At 43.2% G+C, this 24,064-nt stretch overlaps 4 protein-coding genes and 1 long non-coding RNA gene across 6 annotated transcripts; 2 read left to right on the top strand and 3 right to left on the bottom strand.

Annotated features, from left to right (window-relative positions):
• The first annotated feature begins 346 nt into the window (after positions 1 to 346).
• Positions 347 to 2,106, top strand: LOC136357276 (uncharacterized). Its single transcript, XM_066312317.1, has 4 exons — positions 347 to 644; positions 716 to 1,120; positions 1,419 to 1,625; positions 2,098 to 2,106. Exons 1-4 carry the CDS (start codon positions 351 to 353, stop codon positions 2,104 to 2,106), a joined length of 915 nt encoding a protein of 304 aa, XP_066168414.1. The 5' UTR covers positions 347 to 350.
• Positions 1,748 to 11,676, bottom strand: LOC9272471 (uncharacterized). Its single transcript, XM_015790969.3, has 13 exons — positions 11,522 to 11,676; positions 11,366 to 11,442; positions 11,203 to 11,264; positions 4,759 to 4,913; positions 4,396 to 4,669; positions 3,902 to 4,311; positions 3,753 to 3,831; positions 3,440 to 3,663; positions 3,200 to 3,354; positions 2,581 to 3,121; positions 2,415 to 2,494; positions 2,254 to 2,334; positions 1,748 to 2,163 (listed from the first exon to the last, which is right to left on the bottom strand). Exons 8-13 carry the CDS (start codon positions 3,458 to 3,460, stop codon positions 2,145 to 2,147), a joined length of 897 nt encoding a protein of 298 aa, XP_015646455.1. The 5' UTR covers positions 3,461 to 3,663; positions 3,753 to 3,831; positions 3,902 to 4,311; positions 4,396 to 4,669; positions 4,759 to 4,913; positions 11,203 to 11,264; positions 11,366 to 11,442; positions 11,522 to 11,676; the 3' UTR covers positions 1,748 to 2,144.
• A 3,381-nt stretch (positions 11,677 to 15,057) lies between these two features.
• LOC4342241 (eukaryotic translation initiation factor 5A-4) lies at positions 15,058 to 17,543 on the bottom strand. 2 transcript variants are annotated; one of them, XM_066312290.1, is made up of 6 exons: positions 17,458 to 17,543; positions 17,171 to 17,327; positions 15,963 to 16,085; positions 15,817 to 15,873; positions 15,575 to 15,722; positions 15,058 to 15,414 (listed from the first exon to the last, which is right to left on the bottom strand). In XM_066312290.1, the coding sequence occupies exons 2-5, from the start codon at positions 17,294 to 17,296 to the stop codon at positions 15,579 to 15,581; spliced, it is 450 nt and encodes a 149-aa protein (XP_066168387.1). In that variant the 5' UTR covers positions 17,297 to 17,327; positions 17,458 to 17,543; the 3' UTR covers positions 15,058 to 15,414; positions 15,575 to 15,578. The 2 variants fall into 2 exon arrangements, with proteins under 2 accessions (XP_066168387.1, XP_015647652.1); XM_015792166.3 differs by having other exon boundaries at positions 15,648 to 15,722.
• Positions 17,544 to 19,687: 2,144 nt separating this feature from the next.
• LOC4342240 (mavicyanin) lies at positions 19,688 to 20,634 on the top strand. The gene is made up of 2 exons (XM_015792165.3): positions 19,688 to 19,970; positions 20,059 to 20,634. The coding sequence occupies exons 1-2, from the start codon at positions 19,802 to 19,804 to the stop codon at positions 20,424 to 20,426; spliced, it is 537 nt and encodes a 178-aa protein (XP_015647651.2). The 5' UTR covers positions 19,688 to 19,801; the 3' UTR covers positions 20,427 to 20,634.
• Positions 20,635 to 21,381: 747 nt separating this feature from the next.
• Positions 21,382 to 22,779, bottom strand: LOC136357322 (uncharacterized). The gene is made up of 2 exons (XR_010742575.1): positions 21,953 to 22,779; positions 21,382 to 21,832 (listed from the first exon to the last, which is right to left on the bottom strand). It is a non-coding gene; the product is annotated as an uncharacterized lncRNA (long non-coding RNA).
• Positions 22,780 to 24,064: the final 1,285 nt, after the last annotated feature.

Here is a 24,064-nt window from a genome sequence, read left to right as displayed (position 1 = left end):
TAATTTTTTTTGACTATTTAGATAATATACATAAAACGAGAAGATATCTGCTCGACGGAGGAATGCACTTTCCCTGATTTGAATCCATTTGGTAAGAAACCAAAGATGTTCAAGGCGAGTCCTTCGCAAAAGTTGCCTGCATTTTAGCGCTTACGAATTTTTAGATATGGCAGTGAACCAAAATATCCCTAAAAAATCGTGCCTTTGATTTTTGAACCTGAATAAGAATCGCGCCTTTGATTCCATTTCGTCGGTCGTCTTCTTCATTCGCTTTGATCGTGACCACTCGCCGGCCGCCGCCGCCGCCAATGTCAATCTCGCCTCCTCCCCGTACTCGGCCAAACGGCGGAATGCGTCGGCGGGGCTCGGACCAAGCGGCGGCTCCCGCACCTCCCCCGCTCCGCCTCCTCGACCCGCCGGCTCCGCCGTCCGCCACCCACGACGCCGGCCTCCGCGCCCTCGGCCTCCTCGACTTCGTCCGTCTCGACCTCGCCTCCCCACGCCCCGACCTCGTCGCCGAGCTCGTCGCCAACTACAACGCGCTGACCAAGCGGAGCGAGGTCCGCGGCGGGAGCATCGTCGTCTCCCGCGTCGCCTTCGCCGAGGCGCTCGCCCTCCCGCGCACGCGCCCCGACATCCGCGCGGCCGCCGACCTCGACGCCGCCGCAGCCGCCTCCGCCGCGGCGCGTTCATGGCGGCGTACGTCGAGCCGCAGGTGAAGCTGGACACGGCGGACCGGCTCGTCCGGGAGGTGGACCGCGCCGCGGAGAGGGTGAGGCGCGGCGAGGCGCACTGGGTCGACTGGGCCACCCTCCTCTGTGAGCTCGCGGAGAACGAGATGAGGGAGATGGCGAGATGGCGGCGTACGGACGCGTGCCGCAACGGCGCTTACTGGCAGAGGCTCATCTGGGCGCAGAACCCGGATCTCTTTGCGCCGCCGCCGCCGCCGGCGGTGAGCAAGAAGATGCAGGGGATCGCCGCGACGTCGAAGAAGCTCAACCAAGACGACGACGACGACACCAAGAGCAAGATGACCGATGAAATGCCGGCAATGGAGTCGCTCAACCAGGCTCCGGCGATCAACGATGAGTTGCAGGCCATCCGCAAACAGCTCATACATGTAAGTTGCTTCGAAATTCCGGAACGAATTTCGGAAATTTCGGTTCTATCGACCCCATTGTGATATTATTTTGGCCGATTTTAAATTTTGATTGTACTTTTTGTGAATTGGCAATATTTGTTCAAAAGTTCAAATAATTTCAGACCGAAATTTCCGTAAGAAATTTTGCCATATCGGCACCCCCAATACAAATGCCGAAAACGAAAGACTGAGCCCTAAATTATATTTTCATTTATTTTTTGACCAACTTGTATCAATTTTCTTTGTATTTATTCGGTCAAATTGATCTTGGGTGCAGGCTTTGGAGGAGCTGACAAGTGGCCGCGCAAGCATTGGCATCAGGAGGATGGGTGAGCTTGATCCAAAAGCATTTGCTAATGCTTGCACACAAACACTGACTAAAAAACAGCTTGATTCTGCGCTTCTCTATTCAAAGTGGGAAGCTGAAATCAGCGACTCATCCTGGCACCCTTTCAGGGTCATCAACATCAATGGAAAAAACAAGGTACTCCTATTTCAGTTTAGCTCTTTCTTTTACACTAGACATCAAGCGCGCTTCGCGCGCCCTATCGTATATAACCATAGAGCATATAACCATGGAGCATATAGTCACACAATAGTATATAACCATGGAGCATATGCTCAATTTTGATAGCAAGGTAGCAACATAAGAGAAACAACGATGAGTCTTAACATGGTTTAGTGCCATGTAGCTTTGCCCGAGCCAACTGTTCAGAGTTCATTGCCATGCTATCGCAGATGCAATAGTAATGGACCCTGAGCATGTGGTGGGATGATAGCTGGCATAATAATAATAGGTGCACTTATACATAGAGGTAGTTGTCCAAAAGAAATCGCAGTACATTTTCACTTGGTACTAATTAATAAGAGATAAAAGTCTAAAGTCTGGAGTAAAGTCTGGAGCAAAAGATCTAGACATGTGAGCATGCTATTGTTCCTTTCTCATGCCCATGAAGATTCCATAAGTCAATGCCCAAAATACTTCAGCCAGATGAGCATATGATCAAGCGGTATCTGACAGGCTGCAACAACAAGAAATGCTTGAGTAAACATTTAATTTATATATAACATATAATATGTATCTGTAGATATGGCAGTTCAACATGAAATACCTGTCAGTAACCTCCTTTTCCTGAGCACCATCATCAGTGAACAGTTTTTTAGCTGTTGGTGAAGCCTGAAGTGGGCGGGTTCTATCGAGCAACACAAGTAGTTTGAGCAAAGAAGCGATGAAAACAATGAAATAGCATCTGAATGGGTCTAAAGAATGTACCTTTTCTTGGTTGAGCTGTTTGGAATAGATGCAGCCAGTGGCAGCGTGATGTCATCAGAAATAATAATAGCCTTCTGTTTCTGCAAGTAAAGTGTTAGCTTCTTACTGTGATATGTACATATTCTTATAGTTTAGAGCAAACATTTGTAAGCATGGAAAGCAGTACCATTTCTGTACTCTCAGAGGCCACTGCTTGAGTCATGGGTGGAGACAGTGGATCAACATGACTTGCTTGCTCTGTGGTAGCCAAAGAAAGTATGCTAGTTGGTGTTTGAGGTGCTGCACGCCTGGTCACTGGAGAAGCTATTGTAGCTAATGGAGGTGAGGAAATGGCAATCTCAGATGTTCTTGTGGGTGACATGATGGAAGTGCTTGGTCCAGGTGACATGATAGCTGAAGAACCAGGAGAATCTGCTGGTCCTGGGGACATTAGCATAAGAGGTTCCCCAAGAACACTCATGGAAATCACACTGTTAACCTGGAATGATACATCCCCAGTCCTAAGTGTATTCTCTGTGAAGCTGACATTCCATGTAAATGATATCTCAAGCAGAGCTGTTATTGCATCAAGGATAAATTTGCTCTCCCTGGGTGTCTGCTCGACAAGAAGCTCAACTGGCTTTCGCACAATGCGCTGAGCTATTTTCCCAAAGAGAATAAACACAGCATCCGCAGTATCGTCCCCAGCTAAGACCGATAACTTGTACCTATACATTATGATCTCGCTTAGGTAAACAGGGTGACAAGTAGTTACAGTGATAAAACAAAAATTAAGGATCTATTACCTTGGTACTGCCATTGCAATATTGTAGCAACCAGTGCACTTGTAGGTGTAACCAAATGGTTTGACAACCCTAAGACACTTTTCGCATGAATTGTACCACCAAGAGCTATCATTGCATATTTTCCGAATAGTCACATTTGCTTGAAATCGAGTCCTCTGTTACAATAACCAAAATACTGAGAATAGGAGAAGGTAGTGAGATGTAACAAATGCTCTCTAGGACCGTCAAATGAACACTTACCCTGTTTTTATGAGGATTCATGTCCAAGAGTTCTCTCACAGTTTTGTCATCAGCATTTTCATCAGCAATGTTTGTGGCTGGTGCCTGAAGCAGTTACACTTACCCTGTTTTTATGAGGATTCATGTCCAAGAGTTCTCTCACAGTTTTGTCATCAGCATTTTCATCAGCAATGTTTGTGGTTGGTGCCTGAAGCAGTTTGATTGGCTGGAAGTTTGCTCCAATCCTGAAAAAAATAGAATGCATGTATCAGAGAACATTTAAATAAATTTGACCATATAGATGGTTATAGTACATTTAGTATCTAGTACCAACCTATTCTTTAGATCAACCATCTCAGGTACATTTATGTTAATGTACCACTTGCATGCAGAGCCTCTCGACAGAGCTAACCCTGTATTGTTAAAATAGTTAGTTGCAGTGCTCTACATAAGCAAAGATACATCTGTAGTTATATTTTTTACCTATGCCAGGATAGTTCTTTGCAAGGGTCCCAACAAACAGAACAATTTGAGGCTCACTTTGTCCAGCTTTGTGTATACTCTCAGCATCAAATGCCAGTGCTTGTTCAGCCCACAGAGATACATTCAAGGTAGAATTGCTATTTGTGTAAAAGATAGAAGGAGATAATGTGGCAGATATGTTAAGAAGATAGGTAAACTTTATTAGAGTGGATGTTAGCCTTGTTTGATAACTTTTTTCGTTAGACATTAGTAGTTAACAAAATTAAGTAAACATGAACTAAGAATTGAGCTATATAGGAAACATTACTTTGCATCACATATCTGAATTATCCTTTTCAAGCTGCTAGCATCCCTTGACTTAGGACGTAGCATCGTAGGTGTAGATATTTCAGTAATGAACCCGATGACATCTACACAAGGATATAACATATTAACACAATCTAAGTTGATTAGTCTAAATAGCTAATAAAACAAATAACCCCAGGAGGTCTTACCAACAAAGGACTCATTCTTGTCCACAAAGTTTGACACCTCGTTCAAAGGAGTCAGAGTGTATACAACAGTAGGGAAATTGAAAGGCACATCAAGGCATTGCTCAACAGATGTCCACTTAGTGAAAGTCATCATTAGTGGATTGGCCACTGGCCTATAGCTTTTGTTGGATGTTTTCACACGATATGAATCCAAATAATAAACCTTTCCTTCTGTCAGCAAAGGCTTGAACACCTGGAGAAGTGGAGGGAATATCTGTGCATGAATGCTGCCACCCTGCACAGTACAGAGCATGGAAATAAGCAAGTCTACATAATTATATCCATGACAATATATAGGTCTGCAGGGCTGTTACCAAATCTTACCTTCTCATCAACAAGTACAAGATCGATGTGATAAATTTTGGTAGCATCCTTGCAATCAGTGAATTCCCAGAGCCTAGATACCCGGGCAAGAAGACGGGAGTTGTCATCCCCTTCAAAAAGCTTATCAATTGAAGTATCACCCATGGTAATCTGCACTGCCATACATATGTTAGAACTGTAATGGTAAAGACCTAGAAAGCAAGTTAAGAGATGAATGTAACAAAAACAAATGCAAAAAAAAAAAAGAACAGACAACACGTTAACAAAATCAGAAAAACACTTACCACTATAAGAGCAAAAGAATACCACAATGGCAACTGCAAGTACCAAAAACAAGCTACTCTTAAAATGGCCATTACTATTATGCCCAAAAAAATACTCCAAAAAGGCGCAATGTATGCGCATACATGATTACTTAGATATCAGTGCAGCGGCAGATGAGCCTGAAAATTTGTTGGTGTACTGTTAAAAAGTCAAGCATATCAATGAAGGGGATTTGCAGAAGTTAAGAAAGACGCAACATATTACCGCTTCTAACGTAGCATCCAGAATTTCATGGTAAACTACGTTTTTTGTTTCTGATCCGCATGAGCCATCATCATTTTCAATCAATATTCGTAAGCCTGATCGAGAAGTTGCCCTTGAGAAGGCAACATATAACTGACCATGAGTAAAAACAGGTTTCTTAAGATACACACCAACTCTCTGTAATGTCTGACCTTGACTTTTATTGATAGTCATTGAATAGCAAACTCGAATAGGAAATTGTCGCCTTTGCAATGTAAATGGCCATTTCAATTTTGCAGTGCTAAGAGAAATTTTAGGAATGCACACAGTTTCACCAATGTTAGAGCCAGTTAATATGACACAGTGCAAGATACGCTGCCCAAGCCCAACGACTAATAACCTTGTCCCGTTACATAGACACATTGACTGATTAAGATTCTGAAGAAGCATTACTGTGACACCCTCCTTAAGCACAAGTCTATGCGTGGGGAAATTATTTGTATCAATTGAGTTTAGAAGTTCAGTTGGATATAAAAGGTCAAAATCTGGGATTTGCTCAGAACATTTTGAGATTGTATCACAGCTAAGATACTCCTTTTCATCTCCTGGAATTAAACTCACAACATAATTGTTAATTTCATCGACAACTGAATTGCTAGGACATACAATTGCACGCGAGGCCAAATATTCGGGATTTTTGTAACACGCCAAGAAATCATGGTACACTTCGCTAACAACAGTAGCTATTTTATCGCCATCTGTCATGATGAGTAAATCATCAGGTATTGTTATCTATGAAGGCTGGCTCTCACCATCTCTTTTCGTCGCTGGTAAAGAGCCGTCACCAACAGCCAAGACCCATTTACTAAAATCACTAAGCTCTTCTCTTTGCATACTTGGAAGTGATGGGTTAAGCAACCGCATATTTACATTCAGCCTAAGCATAACAACATGTTTCCAAAGCTTTGAGTTTGTTATCAAAGCATCAACAATCGCAGACCGTGAACCCTCGGGCACAGCAGGTAGAATTTGTCTAAAGTCACCGCCTAGCACAACAGTTTTACCACCAAAAGGAATAATAGCATTTGAAGGGGTTATTTCAGACAGGATATCACGCAACGTGCGATCTAATGCCTCAAAGCAACGTCTATGTGTCATCGGAGCTTCATCCCAAATAATAAGTGAAGTATTTTCAAGCAACTCAGCAAGCATTGTTCCTCTTTTTACATTGCAAAGGCTTGTCTCATTTATATCTATGGGTATTTTAAAACGCGAGTGAGCAGTTCTTCCTTTAGGTAAAAGCAGAGAAGCAACACCTGAGGAGGCCACAGCAAGAACAATTTTGTTTGAAGATCTTATTTTTGCAATTATAGCATTCCACATAAATGTTTTCCCAATACCACCATGACCACACACAAAGAAAAATCCTGGCTGGTTAGCTACAACAGACCCTACAATTCTGTCAAAGATTGTTTTTTGGTCAGCATTAAGTTGCGCAATCAAAGAATCTGCATGCATAGACATCATTAATGGATCAGTTGCAAGTTCTTCTTCAATCAACCTATTACCAAAAGCAACTTGTAGAGAAAAAGTTGGCTGGGGTAGGTTGTAGTCTTTTATGTTGCCACCACTTTTTCCAAAAACATTAGTAAGCTCATGTAACAATAAAGTAAGCAAATGTTCATGCGAAACAATACAGTGCGGATTATCAAGAGCCTTTTTTAGCCTACGGTGTATGTCGTCTATCATATACAACCAATATTTATCAAATAAAGCACGCACATCACCAACAGAGCAATAAAGCACAACAGTAACAAACAATTGCCTAAGCTGATACGAAGATGCACTTTGGATTGCCTCATCAAAAAGAAGGTGCCACTCGTTATCCCCCTCAAGGATGCCTCGCGCCTCACAGGCTTCTCTATATGTTTCATATATAACACCATTGTATGTTCGTATATCAGGATAGCTCTGGGCACCTTTGACAATCATCAATAACATTCGCAAGTAGTATAGTTCACCAACCGTCGGATGTACATAATACATCCTTCCTATCTTAGGAGCCGGTGTTCTCGGGCGCCAACATCTAGACGACGAATCCCATGTCCATTGTTTTGGAAAATCACAATATGTCAAGGTGCGTGCTTCCTCATACTTTGCATTTGCTTCAAACCATTCTGTTAACATTGTACGTTTAGCAGCAGGGCTATTAATCAACGCTCTCAGATCTGATCCTTTCTCATATCGAACATAATTCATACCAGGCAAATGGACAGCTAACCTTTCTACAGGTGGAACTCTGTAATGTATGTCAAACTCATATATTCTGTGCAGTGCCTCACAAGTGGAAAGAAATCTAGCATCCATGTACTCTAGAATCTCATCTGGAGGGGCCAAGTCATGGTTAGGTGAAATATTTCCTGTTTGAGCAGTGGTCTCAAAATAAATTTTTGATCGATCATGACCTTTCATTACATATTTAAAAAGATACTTAATCATGTTAGATTTATTGCACCACTCAACATTTATATGTGCCTGATATGTTTTAAGCAAATTGATGTTATATGGAACAACTGATCTGTTGTCTAAACGCACACCATTTTTCATGACATATCGCCCATCGTTTCTTCGCCTATAAACCGTAAAACCGCACTCATCAACAAATGTTTCATCCTAAAAATCTTTAGGGTAATGTTTTGAACATTTGCCATCTTTCATGCAAGGACAGTTTTTTGTTATCATTACCACAAGGACCATGCATCATGAACTCGCTTACCAACTCATAACATAATTCATCGGTTTCAAAGTCAGGTATCTCAGCTGAGATAAATCCATCTATGATAGATGCTGATACCTGAGCACTGCTAGCAGCAAGCCATACCAAACAGTGTATGTGTGGTAAGCCACGTTTTTGGAACTCAACAGTGTAGAGAACTAAAACAGAGAAAAAAAAGTCAGGACAACACCATCATAGCCTATAACCTAGCAAACCACAGTAGACAACTTCTTACCTGCAAGCACAGACCCAAATGTTCTACCTTCCCTGATGTCAGTAATAAAATCATGCACCTTCATATTAAAGACCCTAACAATCATGTCAACTCTATCAGATGGTTGCTGGCCATCCTCAAATCGTATTGATTCAGCTATTTCTTGGCACTTTGAATTGCATGTAAACGTGACAAATAAATCAGGTGATCCATAAACACGACATATTGCCATTGCATCTTGATAATTCATAACCATATACCTCCTACCACCAGTAAAGCTAGCAGGAAGGATAACTCGTTTGCCTACAGAATCACCGCTTGTTATGCCTCGATCAATAGCATCAACTATACCTTGCACACATTCAGATCTTATATCAGCCTGATTATCAGCTATAAATTTTAATCTACTGCTCTCAATACTTGAGTATGCATCAACAACAGCCTGATCACTAAGACGACCATAGCAAGTAAATGGGTTAGGTTCATTCAGCCTATAGTGGATCATACATCGAAAAAACTCAAGCATGGTAACATACTTTCTTCCAATTCCATCATAATCATTGTATGCAATACCAAGGTGAAATCCTCGTTCGCCATAAGGAAAAAGTAACGGATACTGTAAAGCCATATACCATGGGTGCAAAGAGGACACACGTCGCAAACCATCATCTTTTTCCTGGACAAGTATATCATAACTATACTCAGCTACTGAGTAATCGCCCACTATAATCGCTGCTAGTTCACCGCTAGTTGGTAAATTATATTGCACATCAGATTTTGCATTGCACCCCATCAGCCGTAACGTCAAATGCTGATTCCCATGCTCGTTCAAGCATTCTCTAGCATAACGAAATTTCTGCACAAGAGTGTTATGCGAATCTAACATAGTGCACAGAGCATCAACTATAGCAGGATCAGCCTTGTCACTATTGCTGCCATCATTTTCAAATATATTTATTCGATTTTGTATCTCATTTTCTGGATCGTAGATGTAGAGCTGTGCAAATTGAGGCCTTCTCCCTTGCGCTGGTAGCAGGCTACCTATTTTGTGATGAACAACACCATTAATTTTAAAAACATAAGGTGCACTTCCATTGTTTATCGTTCTATCGACAGTTGCACCCATAGAGGTGAAAGCAAACATAGAGTTGTAAGATCGCACCTGCCTAAGAAATCTCTTTGAACGTGCATCTCCATTAAATTTCAACAATGGTTTAAGAGGTTCTGGAGGTTCACGTAGTTTCGGCAACTCTATTTTACCACTTTTGCAGCACAAATTGTAAACTATTTTTCGTTTTGAAATAGCAGAAAGACTTTTAACCCTCTCCTAGAACCAAAACACAGCACCACAGTACAAACACTCGTACGTCGGTGCACCATAGTACGACCTCCCCGGGTACGATGCTGCAAGATCATCAATCAATAAACTTCTAACATAACATTGCTAAACCAGCCGTCGCAATTATAGGGGATCTAAATAAACACAAACCCTTTAAAGCCTCAACATGATCCTTGTGAGAGCGTGAAGAACTACCTCTATCAAGCTCAACATTAGCTGCAGTGAATCAGATATTAGTTTTAAGCAAGGCACCTAGTGTGACATAGATTAATATACGATTTGTGCCATCCCTCACCCGAAAGAAAGGAAGAATTTCCTATTCGAAGCAGACGGCGTCGTTGTCTATTAGAAGCTGCCAATGCAGGGCTAAAATCCATAAGAGAGCGAGCTCTTTTGGTCCCACCTGGCAAAGCCAGGGCGCTCCTCATGCATATTTCCTATGTCAAAGCACGCGCTTTATGCCTTTCACGGCTCGCACGTGCTCTGGATACTCTATCGCATGGCCTTTTCAACATCAGTATAACATGCCTATACAATCAGCACAGATCAGCAACACAAACATCATTTTACTGACAATACATGAAAAGCTGACAATACAAACTGCCAATTCCGAATAGCCAAGAGCAATACAAACACAGTCTAAAACCAGATAGGAACTTCTAAACACCTATATTTCAAAAGAACCCATTTGTTCCATGTCTTCTACGAAAAAACTAAAATACAGTGAGCTACATGTCCTAAGAACATCATCACACCAAGGAACAAATGCACCATAAGAAGATCTGAAATGTGCCACACAACCAGAAGCAGACAATGCAGCCTGCACAGCATCACGTGCCAGCCGTCTGTAAGCTAGCATAGAGTTAAAATTGTAGTCATGCACTACAAAACCATAACGATGTTGGAGACACCTCAGTGCTCTTGCAGCAACCATTTCATGTGCGCTCTGAAGTGGAGCTAAGGCCGTCTCCCAAAAGAACATAGTGTCCAGATGACTGGCACAACCAATCGACGGGAGACTGACTTCAATACCAGCCAACAACGTACCATCGGAGCTAAACTCCCACAGGTACGCAATGCTAGGTATCATGCAATGCTGAGCAGCGGCATTCAGCAGCGAGACATGAGATACTCCCACGGCGAACATCGCGGCTACACCACTGCCAATGGGAGAAGGAAAAAAAATAAGAGAGGATAAGATAGGCAAGTGGAGGAGAACAGTTTGTCCAGAGAAGAGACTACAGAAAAGCACATCCCAAGTTCAACGGCTAGAAGATTTTAATAAGGGGAAAGGCCAGAGCCAAGCATTCAAGGAAAGAAGACACTCGACCTACCACTCTGCTCTTATGTGTCCAACGATGGACAGACACACTACCGTAGGGTATCTATATGAATAAATACTCAGGATAATATAATACAGTGTAGTAGTATACAGCCACCAAACAAAGTGCATACCAAGCCAAAATAAAAAAAAGTGGCACGGCCCAGTCACGTGACTCCACGTAAGAAAACGACAGCACACACACAACAACAGCCAACACAAGAAAACCAAACCACATGCAAAGAAAATGACCAAACAGATAAAATGCAAAGAGAAACTTTTCTTACCCCAGAGCCTGCGCACCCAACACTCACCCACCACCACCAGCAAGACCAAACAGCTAGATGAACTGCAAGAGGCAACCCCAAAAAAGGAAAATAAGTTCCTGCAAAATGCTAGCGACAGCAAATACCTCTCTTTTGCCAGATCTATTATACTAGATTAGATCACCAGAAAGTCCACCGAAGCAACAGGGTGAAGTAAACCAAGAACAACCAATCACAGCAGCAAAGCCCTTCTCAAATCACCTACAAAATACATGCAATTCGCTCAGGATCTATGGCAACACCCAAGCAAACCATCGGTAAGTAATTCATCCGTACAAACCTCGCGTTCGCCATTATCGCTCAGCAAAGCACATCGACGAACACACCGAAGGAGAAGAGGAACAGCGAATGCCGAGGAGCAGAAGGCGAGGGAGCAGAAAACCTTGCAGCAAGCATAGGGAAAGTGTTCCTCTTTCACCGGCGTGAAACATGAACAGTTCAGCCTGTACCTCGACCCGTATCTGTGTAAACCCTGCCCACACCACAAGCGCTATCCAACCAGCTGTATGGCCCACCCAGCAGCGAGCCAATATCCGTGAACCGAGTGCACCCGAGTGCACGCAACAAACCACACACTGACCGTGCCACGTTCCGTCGTACATAGCAGGAGCACACGCGGCTCGAGAAAACTCCCGGCGCACCACAGACACATTGGCCAAGCCCCACATCCCAGTGCCCGTAGCAAGCACACTGGTCCATGGACACATCCCATACACAAGTTTTACCCTAGGATCCCGTATCTCCACTACCATTACGGCAGGAAGAGCGCACGATGGCGGCCCACAAAGAACTGTGGTGAGGGCCCGCCTGCCATTGACACAGATCATGTGCACCATGCTCACAAAAGCCATCTCTACTGGTCCACTGCTCCAACCTCGCATGCATGTCTGCCCTGACACTCCACTGCTCCAACCTCGCATGCATGTCCGCCCTGACACACAACACCGATTGGCCAAAACAGCCAGCACCGAGTGCACTGGACCCATTCAGTTAGAGCCACATTGGCATAGAGTTATGGACCATAGGAGATGTCCACGCATGAACACACGCATAGGCACGTAGACCAACGTGTCGATCTCCTGTTCGCAAACGCCTCAACACGGTTAAACCAAGGCCCAAACGCCACATCAAATAAGCACGGCCCATCCGCGATCCAACGGCCAGAAAGAAACGAACACACGCATAGGCACGCATAGGTGCGTAGACTAACGTGTCGATCTCCTGTTTGCAAGCCCATCAACATGGTTAAAAGGAAGGGCCAAACGCCACATCAAATAGGCGCCGTCCATCCACGATCCAACGGCTAGAAAGAGGCGAACAGAGACGCAGCAAAACCAGCCGCTCTAACGCTCCGCGTCGACGTGGATAGCGCCGGAAGCGAGCACGCCACCCCCGAAACGCTGTGAGCGCAGCAAACAGGAGTCAGTATTCATATAGACGATGATCAATCAGTTTGATTCATGCCATATCTTGATGACAAATGGATGATGAAAATGTAGTACCAATAGTTGTGTATGTGATCTGCATCCTTCAATGTAGGAAATTCTCTCTGAGAATGGCAGCAAGCTCATAGTACCAACGATTGTGTATGTTTTTTTTCAAGAGAAATTTTATGGTCCTTATAAAAGTATCTCAAAATACTTAAATTTTATATTAATTTTTTTTTGTAACTCGAGGTACTTAGTACCTGGAGGCAAGGTTAAACTTTTTGGTTTAGCCGATTTGGGTCCGAAATTTTGAACAAAATTTAGTTGAATTTGAACAAATATTACCAAAATTCATGAAAAAAAATAAAAAAATTGAAAAATTTCGGCTGAAATAATATCGTATTGGAGGGGTCCAAAATGACCGAAATTTCCAACCTTACCTGGAGGTATCAAATTTTAGTCTATAAAGTGTGGTACCTCTAAGTATCTTTTCAAGGATGGTAAAATTACCTTCTTTTTTTTAACGAACCAGCACATACAGTACCAATTTCATTGTGTAGATTAGGATTAACGGTTGTGTATGTGATCTGCATCCTCCAATGTAGGAAATTCTCTGTGGGGATGATGGCAAGCTCAGGGAGTTGAAAGAAGAACACGGTGAAGAAGTTTACAGGTTGGTAGCAACGGCACTGCGTGAGATGAAGGAGTACAATCCCAGTGAACGATGCCCGGTCCCGGAGCTGTGGAACTACAAGGAGAAGCGCAAGGCGACATTGGAGGAAGCCATCCAGTTCGTCGTTAAGCAGTGGAGGACACACGAGGAAGCGTTGAGCTCCCATGGACGTGTGTGTGTGCTGCAATTTGTTGCTTACAGTATCGTTTGATACTTAAGGAAAAACATTATTATGAGATATTTTCATGATTTGATATTTTGAAAATTCGTAATTATTATTATTATTATTAAGTTATACTCCCATCAGCATGGAGTACACGGGTTTGGAGTCTAATTAGTTGTAGTTTTTTTTTTTCATGGGGAGATCGATCACCATCTAACAACTGATGAGGACTCTGCCTATACTCCTCGAGTACTAGCTCCGTTCTAAAATAGATTTACAACTATAAATCTACTTGGTCACATATGTTTGATAGACATAAAACATAGACTCGATACAGGACCATGAAGAAAAAAATACATATCTTGCGAACTCACACAATCGTGAAGAAATAGATTTAGTTAAGCATGAAGAAAGTCAATTATCCTAATATATTGATGTGCTACTTTTACGCGTCCGGAGGAAAAGAAAGTCAATTATCTTGAGCTTTGCTATCTAAGGAGTATCAATCACTTGATGTGTGAGCAATGGAGTCGCTCAAACCAAGCTCTGCTCAATTGCTCATCAATGAACGAACAAGCAATTACAAGTTGCAGGCCGTCCGGAAACAACTCGTACATGTAACTCAATTCATCGAATTTCCTTTCTTGATTTCTTTGTCTGATGATCAACATCAATATCTATTGTAAGTGCAGGCTTTTGAAGGAGTTAGTTAACAAGTGATCGAGCCAGCATTGGCATCAAGAGGATGGGAGAGCTTGATCCCAAAGCATTCGCCAATGCCTGCAACCAAACACTATCTGAAGAAGATGACGTTGTTTCTGCACTTCTCTGATCAAACGGGAAAGCTGAAATCAGTAATTCAGGATGGAACCCGTTCAGGGTCGTCACCTTTGATGGAGAAGACAGGGTACAGGAGTTTACTAATGTTGCTTTCTTTTTCTACCTAATCATTCATCGGATTAAACCTTGAAATTATGTGCAGGAAATTCTCTCTTAAGAAGTCATATCCAACTCACACGCTTTCAAACAGGCGTAATGTTGCATGAAATTATGTGCAGGAAATTCTCTCTTAAGAAGTCATATCCAACGCACACGCTTTCAAGCAGGCGTAATTAACTTTGTTTTAGAATCAAAATCAGTGGCTCTTTAACAGTGATGAACGCAGCTGGAGTAATTTTAGCATCTGGATTATGGTTTTTTTTTTTTTTTTGCTGTCAACACCTTTTATTTAGTGGCTAGTTGTTCACCGTAGGATTGTATAGATGCATAGTATTTTCAGGATGGTATATTGTTTTCCCCTGTTATGTACTCTCCTCATGTTCTTATTTCACATCTATGTTGTTGCCTTTCTTTTTATCTCTATGTACTCTTCTTAATACACACTTGCTGATGGTAGATCAAAGCTAGAATTCTCTATGAGAAGAAAACCAGAATATGATAGCAAGAATGTTTCCTTAGGAGCTTGGGCTGCCCCACCTGCTGCAGTTTAATCTTCAGTGTAACATAAAATTTGATGAATTGAGCTTGGACGGCTGCTCCCATGGCACATCTCATAGCAGAATGGATTTCCCACTTTTACTATACGAATTACAGCTGCCACTCGATTCAAAGGATACTTGAAACTGATAATGAAAAGCATTAACAAGTATCTCATGACCATCCAGTGTAACATAAAATCGATGAAGGTTTTGATCGTCATTTCATCCACAGGTAGCATAAAAAAAACTTCTATTTATGTGTCTCAGCTCTCAACACTAAGATAGCAAAGTATCGTAGGCAGGCAGGCAATCGAGCAAAGCCGCTTAGTTTTTGGCCCCAATCTCCTTGACGGCACAGATCTGTTCTTCACCCATGGCGGACATCACAGTCAAGATCATATCCTTGCCTTCTTCACCAAACCCGTTCTTGATCTGAGATTCAGACATGAAAGCGACTAAGATATAATGGAAGTTGAAGAGATAACACACATTGTTCTTGATCTGAGATTCAGACATGAAAGCGACTAAGATATAATGGAAGTTGAAGAGATAACACACATTGATGATAAAGAGTTTTAGCTAAATCATTGACCTGGTTAGTCAGAGTATGGTAGTTGAAGAGATAACACACATTGATGATAAAGAGTTTTAGCTAAATCATTGACCTGGTTAGTCAGAGTATCATCAGTGGGAAGCCTCAAGTCATCCTTAGTGTTGCCGCTCTCAGTCAAAAGGCTCACCTGTAAAATTCATTTAATTTATTACCATGTTAGAAACTGTACAGGCTTTTCATAAAAACAAATAAAGCAAGGGAAAGGTTGAAAGCAAACATACAAATCCATCTTCCGAAATGTCAATCAGCTGGTAATCAGTACGATCAACATGAGGAACCTGCATGATACATGGATAACAAAATAGTTAAAGCAAGCAGTTGTGGGATTAGGGGATGATCTGTAGAGCATGATCTGTATGTATGTTACGTCACAGTTGTGGGATGAGGGGACAATATCTTCAAGCTTCTTTCCATTGAAAATGTCAATACCAACAAAGTGGCATTTGGCGTGACCATGCTTCCCAGTCTTGGAAGTAGAGACCTCAACCACCTATATATAATATAGATTAAACCAAACTTATCACCATAATACATGTTATACTACGAATGGCTCTCTTATGGCAGAAAAGCGCAGGGAATGATGGGTCAAAAAATGATGGGTCAAAAAGTGACAGTTTATTTGTCCATAAGATGTACAAATAAGGGAAAATATCATTCTTGCCATCATCTGTCCAATTCGAAATTAAATAAACCTTAACTCAGTAGGCAACACGTAATCAATCAAGTCAGAAAATTACAAGCAAAACCATACCAGCGTATTCAAATTCTGGTACATAACAAGAATAAATCAGTACATCGACAAAACTGCATAAAACGTCTAAAAGACAGAGTAAAGGCAGAGGTTATAAAGTGAAAGAGATCACTTGGCTGGTATATAACCTGGCACTACTACATGGGCATAGCTCAAACTTAGCAACACTAATGTATCAGTGAATCATTAACTTATAACAAGAACCATAGATATGATAATTTTTACGATTAAAAAGCCTAAGGAAAAATAGAATTCTTTCCAAACATACAGAGTTATCTCTGCATTGCATTTTCAATAAAAAAAATATGCAGGACTATGCCTCAGAAAGATTTATTGAAAACAATTCTTAAGTTAATTGTGCAGCATATCGCGAGACAGGAGACCATTCAGATGGTTTTTCATCAGCTAAAGAACGGCATACATCACCAACCAACGACAACTTTTATGGGCATAGGAGAAATATGTGAGCAAATGGGGTCTCATAAAAAAAAAGAAAAGATTATTGTACATCTATTGTTCTATCCACATCTACAACAGAGAGTCCATTTGCTATGAGTAGTGGATCTAATACCTTTAACACATCCAAATCTACAATTATTAATTGCTAACGGCAGACATAAACCATGACAAATTCCATTAACCCAACGCAACCATACAATACAGTTAGATGTAAGTCGCCATACACTCAACACAACCATACAATACAATACAATACAGTAAATGTAAGTCGCCATACACAAATGTAAGTCGCCATACACTACAGTACAGTTAGATGCAAGTCCTGAAAAGTCTTATCCCAATAACAAGATTCAGAGGTGTATAACCTTGCAGGGGCGGTTCTTAATGACAATATATCCGTTCTTCCGGATGGTGCCGGCCTGCTGTGGGTAGGTCTTGGAGGCGCCGGCGTCGGCCTTGGACTCGAAGTGATGCTCCTCCGAATCCGACATCTCCGGCAATCAACCAAGAACAGAAAGAATCCTGCCACCCCCAACAACAGCAGCAGCACAGAGAGAGATAGATAGATTAGGACATCAAACCCTATCAACTCGATTGGATTTACCGAAAGATCTGATGAACTGAATCGAGGAAAAAGGGAGGCAAGGCTCACCGGAGGAGTGGGAGACGAGGAAGAGATGGGATGGGATGGATCCGCGACAGCCTAGGGTTCTTGGTCGCCCTCACCCAGTTTTTATCGCGGGGCGGTGTAAATGGGCCGGGGCATATGTTGCACTAGTCCGCCTAGAGTGTCAAGGCCCAAAGTGGCCCAGATCAGGCCCATCAAAATTTTGTACAATTTTCACACGTCCCTTGCTTTATTCATCCATACGAGCAAATTTAAATCTGTCCATAATCAATCCAATCATCCAGTTAGAATATGACTAACTAATACTACATTGGATAGGTTAACATTACTGTGATATCACTTAACACAAATCTTGAGGCACCTGTTAATTTTTGCTTTTGCTTCTTTTTTTTTGGCTAATGCAGAGTAACACTACATGTGGCAGCAGAATTTTCCAATGCAGAGTAAGCGATTTTAAGCTAAGAATATCTAAATGAAAAAAATGCATTTTATTATTTTCTAGCCATGCACTCGAAGAATCATGGCTTCGCCCTGGCTCCATCCTCACTGTTACTTCAACCATGAGCCTGATGAAACTTCTACTACTGTTTTATCACACGGTTCCTGCATTTGCAAAAGGGCTGTAAAGCAAAAGGACAAGACTGAACAATATGCAGAGGATCCAAACAACAGACTTTACAGTTCAGAACAAGTCTGTAGTCTCTCTTTGGCAGGATGAGTGAGCATTGAGCAAGCTACTGATCCAACACTTACCTTGTATTAAGGAGAAATAAAAGGTGTAAAACTGCATGTGACAAAGCAAGCCCAAGTGGTAGCTGCAGTCTGCAGATAGTAGATCACACACAAACACAGGTCAGCAGGTAACAGAAGCAAACCACATGATATAATGAGAGCAGAAAAATGGTGCTCATTAATAAGAAAGTTAGCTGAAGCAGTTGGAGAGAAGAAGAAAGTTAATTACACTCATGGAGTACACAGCTACTGGTGCCATGAAGAAGATACTGATCAACTTGAGTGGCATTGTCGGAAATAAAGGGGCAAATGGAGAGGCATCTCCTCACATGGCCCTCCCTACCTGTCTTCTTTCATTGACCTTGGATCTCCTCCTCACTTCCAGGTTAAAGATATGTTTTTTTTTACAATTGTATATCTATCTTGATTTGATTGTGTGAGAGTTTAATTGCTTCATACAGTTTTTAGTTAAACTTTGTTCTCCAAATGGGGCTACTAGTACAACAGTTAGAGTAAAATCTGGAATGCGAGGAAGTTCTTAGTTTTTTACTCATGTTTTGTACTGGAAAATACGAAACGCTAGCACAAGGTCTAGAATTCATTTTTGTCAATAGAAAATGGTTGAACATATTGTTTATATGCAGCTAGCTAGCTGTTTGAGCTTTTCACCATTTCTGTTTATTGTATGATTAGAGCTACCTAAACTAGTATAGCATTTGTTCTAAAAAAAACTAGTATAGTATTTATTAGGCCAACTTTGCAGAAAGCTTTCCACTGAATTGGATTTTCATATGATCATCGTGTTGTCACAATCAACTAACAGTTGTCGTTTTGCCTATATTATCAATCTTGAATGCATAAGTTGACAATATATATTTTCGCAACCACCACGGCTGGCATTTTGCCTTTTCTTATAGGGAGAACTATGAATCCTTTTGGTAGACTAAGAATGTTTGTGAGGAATAAGAAAGGGCTTTTGCTTCTAAATCACTTCAAATAATACAGCTGGGCAGCTACTACTTTCCCTGGCTAGCTCCATTGATATCATAATTATTCAGTATCCATATATGATAATCATAGAATGATGATTTGAGTATAGTTCAATTGCACACTAGCACTGCTTATACTACTGTAAAGGTGCATAGTTCAATTGCGCAAGTTTAGTCAGCAATGAGTAACTAATACAGTTACAAATGAGTAGCAGCATCATGAAACTGAAGATAATTTATAGCCCCCTAATAAAGCCAGTGCATTTGTCTCACTGTACATCATCACCAAACTTCAGTTAATTACCCCCTAATAGAAAAAAAGGCAGTGAATTTATCACATTATATTCTTGAGACAGAGTATGGCTGTTTGCATATGTGTACAAAATGTACAACAACAACAAAGCTGTAAATCTACCAGCTGCAGCTGGGCATCCAACCTTTGACAGTGAAGTTTACTGTCTTTTACTGAAGCTGAGGATGAGATATCAAGAGATATGGAGGTATATATACATACAGCTGCTATCATTGCAGACAAACACAGAGCAGAGACAACCAGAGTGACAGAGCAGAGTGAGGTGAGGCAAGGTCCCCTTCGTCTTCAAGGCAAGCTCAGCTCAGAGCTCAGATCGATCGATCTGCCACTGGAGATGGTGTGCCACCGGATGCTGCCGTTGCTGGTGGTGGCGGTGGCGCTGCTGCCGGCGGCGGCGGTGGCGACCAACTACACGGTGGGCGACGAGAAGGGGTGGAACCCCGACGTGGACTACACCGCCTGGGTCAAGAAGCACCGCCCCTTCTACAAGGGCGACTGGCTCCGTAAGCACCTCCATCGATTCATCTCTCTCTTCTTGATCTGTCTCGATCGATCGCCATTGATGACGCAACGCAATGGTGTGGGAAGCAGTGTTCGAGTACCAGAACGGGAGGTCGGACGTGGTGCAGGTGGACGAGGTCGGGTACGACAACTGCGACAAGGCGAACGCCATTAGCAGCTACAGCAAGGGGCACAGCTACGCGTTCCAGCTCAAGGAGGCCAAGGACTACTACTTCATCTGCAGCTATGGCTACTGCTACAAAGGCATGAAGCTCGCCGTCACCGCCAAGAAGGGCTCCGCATCTTCTTCCTCCTCTGGCTCCGGCGACTCCTCCTCCTCCTCCAAGTCCGACACCGCCTCTTCCAAGTCCAAGTCTTCCGCCGCCGCCTCCTCTCTCGCCAACCCCTCCTACGCCGCCCTCCTCGCCGTCGCCATCATCTTCCTCAGGATGCTCTGATTCTGATCTGATCTGATCTACCTCTGCTCGCCTCCTTTCTTGCTCGGTTTGTAATTTGTAAGTTCATTTGTTCTTGATTTCTCTAGCATTGTCCGGCCGGTTGGATTTTCTTTCTCCTAGAGATCGATCGAAAATTATTTTGAGATGTTTGTGTTGCAAAGATCTACCATTAGGTAGCAAGTGTGAATTAAGAAGAGTACATTTTTTACCCCCCCCCCCCCCTCTATATCGGAGCAGTAATTTCTTAAGCTCACACGAGTTCAGCAAGAGTAATTTTCCCCTTTTTTATTTTTATTATTTTGAGGTGCATGTGATTGTTGGTGCCAGCAAAAAAAAGAAAAAGAAAAGAAGAGGAGAGAGTGGGTGAGTGAGTGAGTGATGCAGCATGTGATGTGGCCATGTGCAGGCTACAGTTAAAGAAGAGGTTGTACACTTTGCTTCTCCACCACTCCATGTCTTCACTCTCTTCACAGCTGCTCATTTTGCTTGGCATCTTCTGTCACCTTGTGTAAACTTACCTACCTACTACTCCTATTGATTAGTCCTAGTTTAATTACTCTAATTAATGGTGGTTAGCTTGTGTTATACACTAATTTTGGTTTACTTAACCAAGCTTAAGCTTAAGAGGATGTAGTCGGTGAGTGACAGGGATCAAACAACTGCTGCTCTACCAGTACCAGCAATTGAATTAATGGTAAACTAGCCGTAATTTTTGTTACTGGTTACCAACCGACAGTTGTAGGATCCCTGCGTCGGTTAGCTTGTGAATGTATTGGGCCGGAATGAGAAATGGGTCCTATTTCCTCAGTTGTGAAGCCCTTTTAGGCCTCGTTTTGTTGGGCCTCTAATACGGCCCTTTATAGATGTGGCCCAGCCTAGTCACGTGGATATTCTAGGATGAAAAAAGTACACCGAAGGTCCCTCAACTTGTCATCGAGTTACAAAACCATCCCACAACCACAAAACCAGATACAGACGTTCCTCAACTATCAAAACCGTTCGCGTTCGCTTGAAGTTCTTTGTTGGTTTTGACCCTGATTTTATTCGATGTGACGGCTGAGTTAGCGTGGGATCACGTGGGCCTCACATGTCATACTATCTACGTCATCTCCTATTTCTTCCCTTTTCTTCTCTTTTCTCTTCTTCAGCGGGTAGGCGACGCCGACGGGGCCGAGACGGGCGGTGGCACGAAGCTGAGCAGGGGGCGGGCGCCGCCGGAGTTGGGCGGCGACGGGGCGCCAACAGCAGCCGCCTCCACCGTGCTCGCCTGCCAACAGCCGCCGCCGTCCTCCTCCTCTCCCGCCTCGCCCGTCGACGCCCGCGCCACGTGCAGCTCCACCGGGATGCCGCCGTGCTTCCGCACCGCCGGCCATCGCAGCATCGTCCTCCTCTACCTTTCCTACCATCTGTACCGAAAACAACTATTCTTCACAGATCATCTAAGACTATAGATCAAACACAAAACAAACCAAGTAAACCAAGTACAAGACAGAACACCAAGAAGAACAGGTCGCGCGAGATCTTACAATTTCCTCGAAAAGAAAGTTGGCGATTCCTCGCTCCTCCTCGTCGCAGATCGATCTCAAACCTTCAGGGAGAAGAAAAAGATCGTCTCCCACCTCGCCCCGTCGACGCCCGCGCCACCCACGACGCACACGCCTTCCCGCCGCCCGTTGACGCCCGCGCCTCCCCATTGACGATGGGGGCGAGGTCGACGGCGATAGGGGGCGACGGAGGCGTCGCTCTCCCCGTCGCGCCGCTCTCCTCGAAGGCGGCCGCGGCGCCGCCGGAGTACGAGATGCCATCGATGAAGGAGTGGCTCGTCTCCCGCGTGCTCGCGCTCGACTTCCTCCGACCCCGCCGGCGAGCTCGAGGCCGTCGAGCTCCCCTCCTCCCTCGAGGTGCTCCAGGAGCAGCTCGAATTCGTCCTCCGCCTCTCCACCGACGACCTGTCCTCCTACCCGCTCCTCCTCGCCTGCTCCCTCCGCAAGAACGCCTCCGTCGCCGTCGACCTTGCCCCCATCGATTGATGTCCATGGCGGCGCTTCACCACCACCACAGCCACCAGATCAAGGCGCCGACGCCGACTTGGCTCATCGTGAAGGCTATCCCGCCGCCGAGGGACGGGGCCAAGAAGCTAGCCGCGGCGGCGTACTCGCCGCTCCTGCTATCGCCGTCCGTGTGGCAGCGAGCGCAGCAGGCGAGCGTCTGGCAGGCGAGCGCGGTGGCAGCAGGCGAGCGTGTGGCAGGCGAGCGCGGCGGCGGCGGCTGCTGTTGGTGCCCCGTCGCAGCCCAACTCCGGTGGCGCCCGCCCCCTGCTTAGCTTCGCACTGCCACCCGTCTCGGCCCCGTCGGCGTTGCCTACCTGCTGAAGAAGGGAAAAGAGAAGAATGACGTGGATAGTATGACATGTGGGGCTCACGTGGGTCCCGCTGTTGACTCAGCTGCCATGTCGGACAAAACCGGGGTCAACACCACCGAAAGACATCAAGCGAATGGTTTTGTTAATTGAGGGATGTCCGATATCTGGTTTTGCGGTTGAAGGACAATTTTGTAACTCGATGACAAGTTGAGAGACCTTCGGTGTACTTTTTCCTTCTAGGATCGAGGCCTCCACAAACAAAGGCCTTATAAAAGGAAGAGGATTTTAATCCCTCGAGGGGATATCCCCTCGTTGTTTGCATATCACTTAAATGGTTATGAAAAAAATTAAAAAAAAATTAAGAAGATGTATTAATATGTGATATATCACTCCACAAACATGCAAGTAAAAATTCTACTTCTACATCTTGCAACGAAAAAAAACAAATTTGACTCTGAATATACGTTAACTAGCTGCGGTTCAATTTGTTTTTTTTTGTTACGAGATGTAAAGTTGAATTTGAACTTGCATGTTTGTAAAGTGTTATATCAAATGTTAATACACCTTTCCAATTTTTTTCAAATTTTTTCATAACCATTTAAGTGACATGCAAAGAACGATAGGATATCCCCTCGAGGGATTAAAACAGTTCCCCTTATAAAAAGCCCGACTCCTTTTCGTCATATACAGAAGATGACACTCAGGGCGCAGCTAACCAGCTAGCTCCATTTAATTTCGGTGAAAAAGCAATGTTTTTTAAAAAATAGGGTGAAACTCTTATAACTATCAATAATTTCAAAATGGACAATGCTATATTTATGGCGACACAAAATTAGCTTGATCACAGTCGGTTAATTTGACCCTTGGATATCATGTAGATTCGTGTTGCACTGTTAATGCTTGACTTAACGAACGTTTGATTTGCTAAGTCTCTAGTTATTTGATCTCTCTGTACTACGAACATGTTGCTCCTATTATACATTAGTTTCCCATTGAATTTGCACTAGCATCTCTTCTATTTATATCTACTTACATATGTAATTTGAGACTTACATGGTAAATACACTAAAATTACATATGTAATTTTTTGACTTACATATGTAATTTTAAAACTTACATTGTAAATACACTAAAATTACATATGTAATTTATGGACTTACAATGTAAATGCATACCGACTATTTTTTAGTGAAAAATATGGCGCCATAAATATAGCTACTCCCTTTCAAAAATGTTTAGTTTAAAGTAACTAGAACAATTTATATAGATTTGTCTT

This window comes from Oryza sativa, chromosome 7 (assembly GCF_034140825.1).
Source record: "Oryza sativa Japonica Group chromosome 7, ASM3414082v1".
Classification (NCBI taxonomy): Eukaryota; Viridiplantae; Streptophyta; class Magnoliopsida; order Poales; family Poaceae; genus Oryza; species Oryza sativa.
This window is presented reverse-complemented; position numbering and strand designations above follow the sequence as displayed.

Excerpts from the sequence above, each read along its gene's own strand:
- LOC9272471 (XM_015790969.3), bottom strand. The coding sequence starts at position 3,460 with ATGAATCCTCATAAAAACAGG. Across the intron at positions 2,495-2,580 it reads CCTCTGAGAGTACAGAAATG|AAACAGAAGGCTATTATTAT; the intron begins GTACTGCTTTCC and ends CTTTACTTGCAG. Across the intron at positions 2,335-2,414 it reads AACAGCTCAACCAAGAAAAG|AACCCGCCCACTTCAGGCTT; the intron begins GTACATTCTTTA and ends GTTGCTCGATAG.
- LOC4342241 (XM_015792166.3), bottom strand. The coding sequence starts at position 17,296 with ATGTCGGATTCGGAGGAGCATCACTTCGAGTCCAAGGCCGACGCCGGC. Across the intron at positions 16,086-17,170 it reads TTAAGAACCGCCCCTGCAAG|GTGGTTGAGGTCTCTACTTC; the intron begins GTTATACACCTC and ends TATTATATATAG. Across the intron at positions 15,723-15,816 it reads ACATTTCGGAAGATGGATTT|GTGAGCCTTTTGACTGAGAG; the intron begins GTATGTTTGCTT and ends TGAATTTTACAG.
- LOC136357276 (XM_066312317.1), top strand. The coding sequence starts at position 351 with ATGCGTCGGCGGGGCTCGGACCAAGCGGCGGCTCCCGCACCTCCCCCG. Across the intron at positions 645-715 it reads CGCGCCCCGACATCCGCGCG|GTGAAGCTGGACACGGCGGA; the intron begins GCCGCCGACCTC and ends GTCGAGCCGCAG. Across the intron at positions 1,121-1,418 it reads TCCGCAAACAGCTCATACAT|GCTTTGGAGGAGCTGACAAG; the intron begins GTAAGTTGCTTC and ends TCTTGGGTGCAG.
- LOC4342240 (XM_015792165.3), top strand. The coding sequence starts at position 19,802 with ATGGTGTGCCACCGGATGCTGCCGTTGCTGGTGGTGGCGGTGGCGCTG. Across the intron at positions 19,971-20,058 it reads CTACAAGGGCGACTGGCTCC|TGTTCGAGTACCAGAACGGG; the intron begins GTAAGCACCTCC and ends TGTGGGAAGCAG.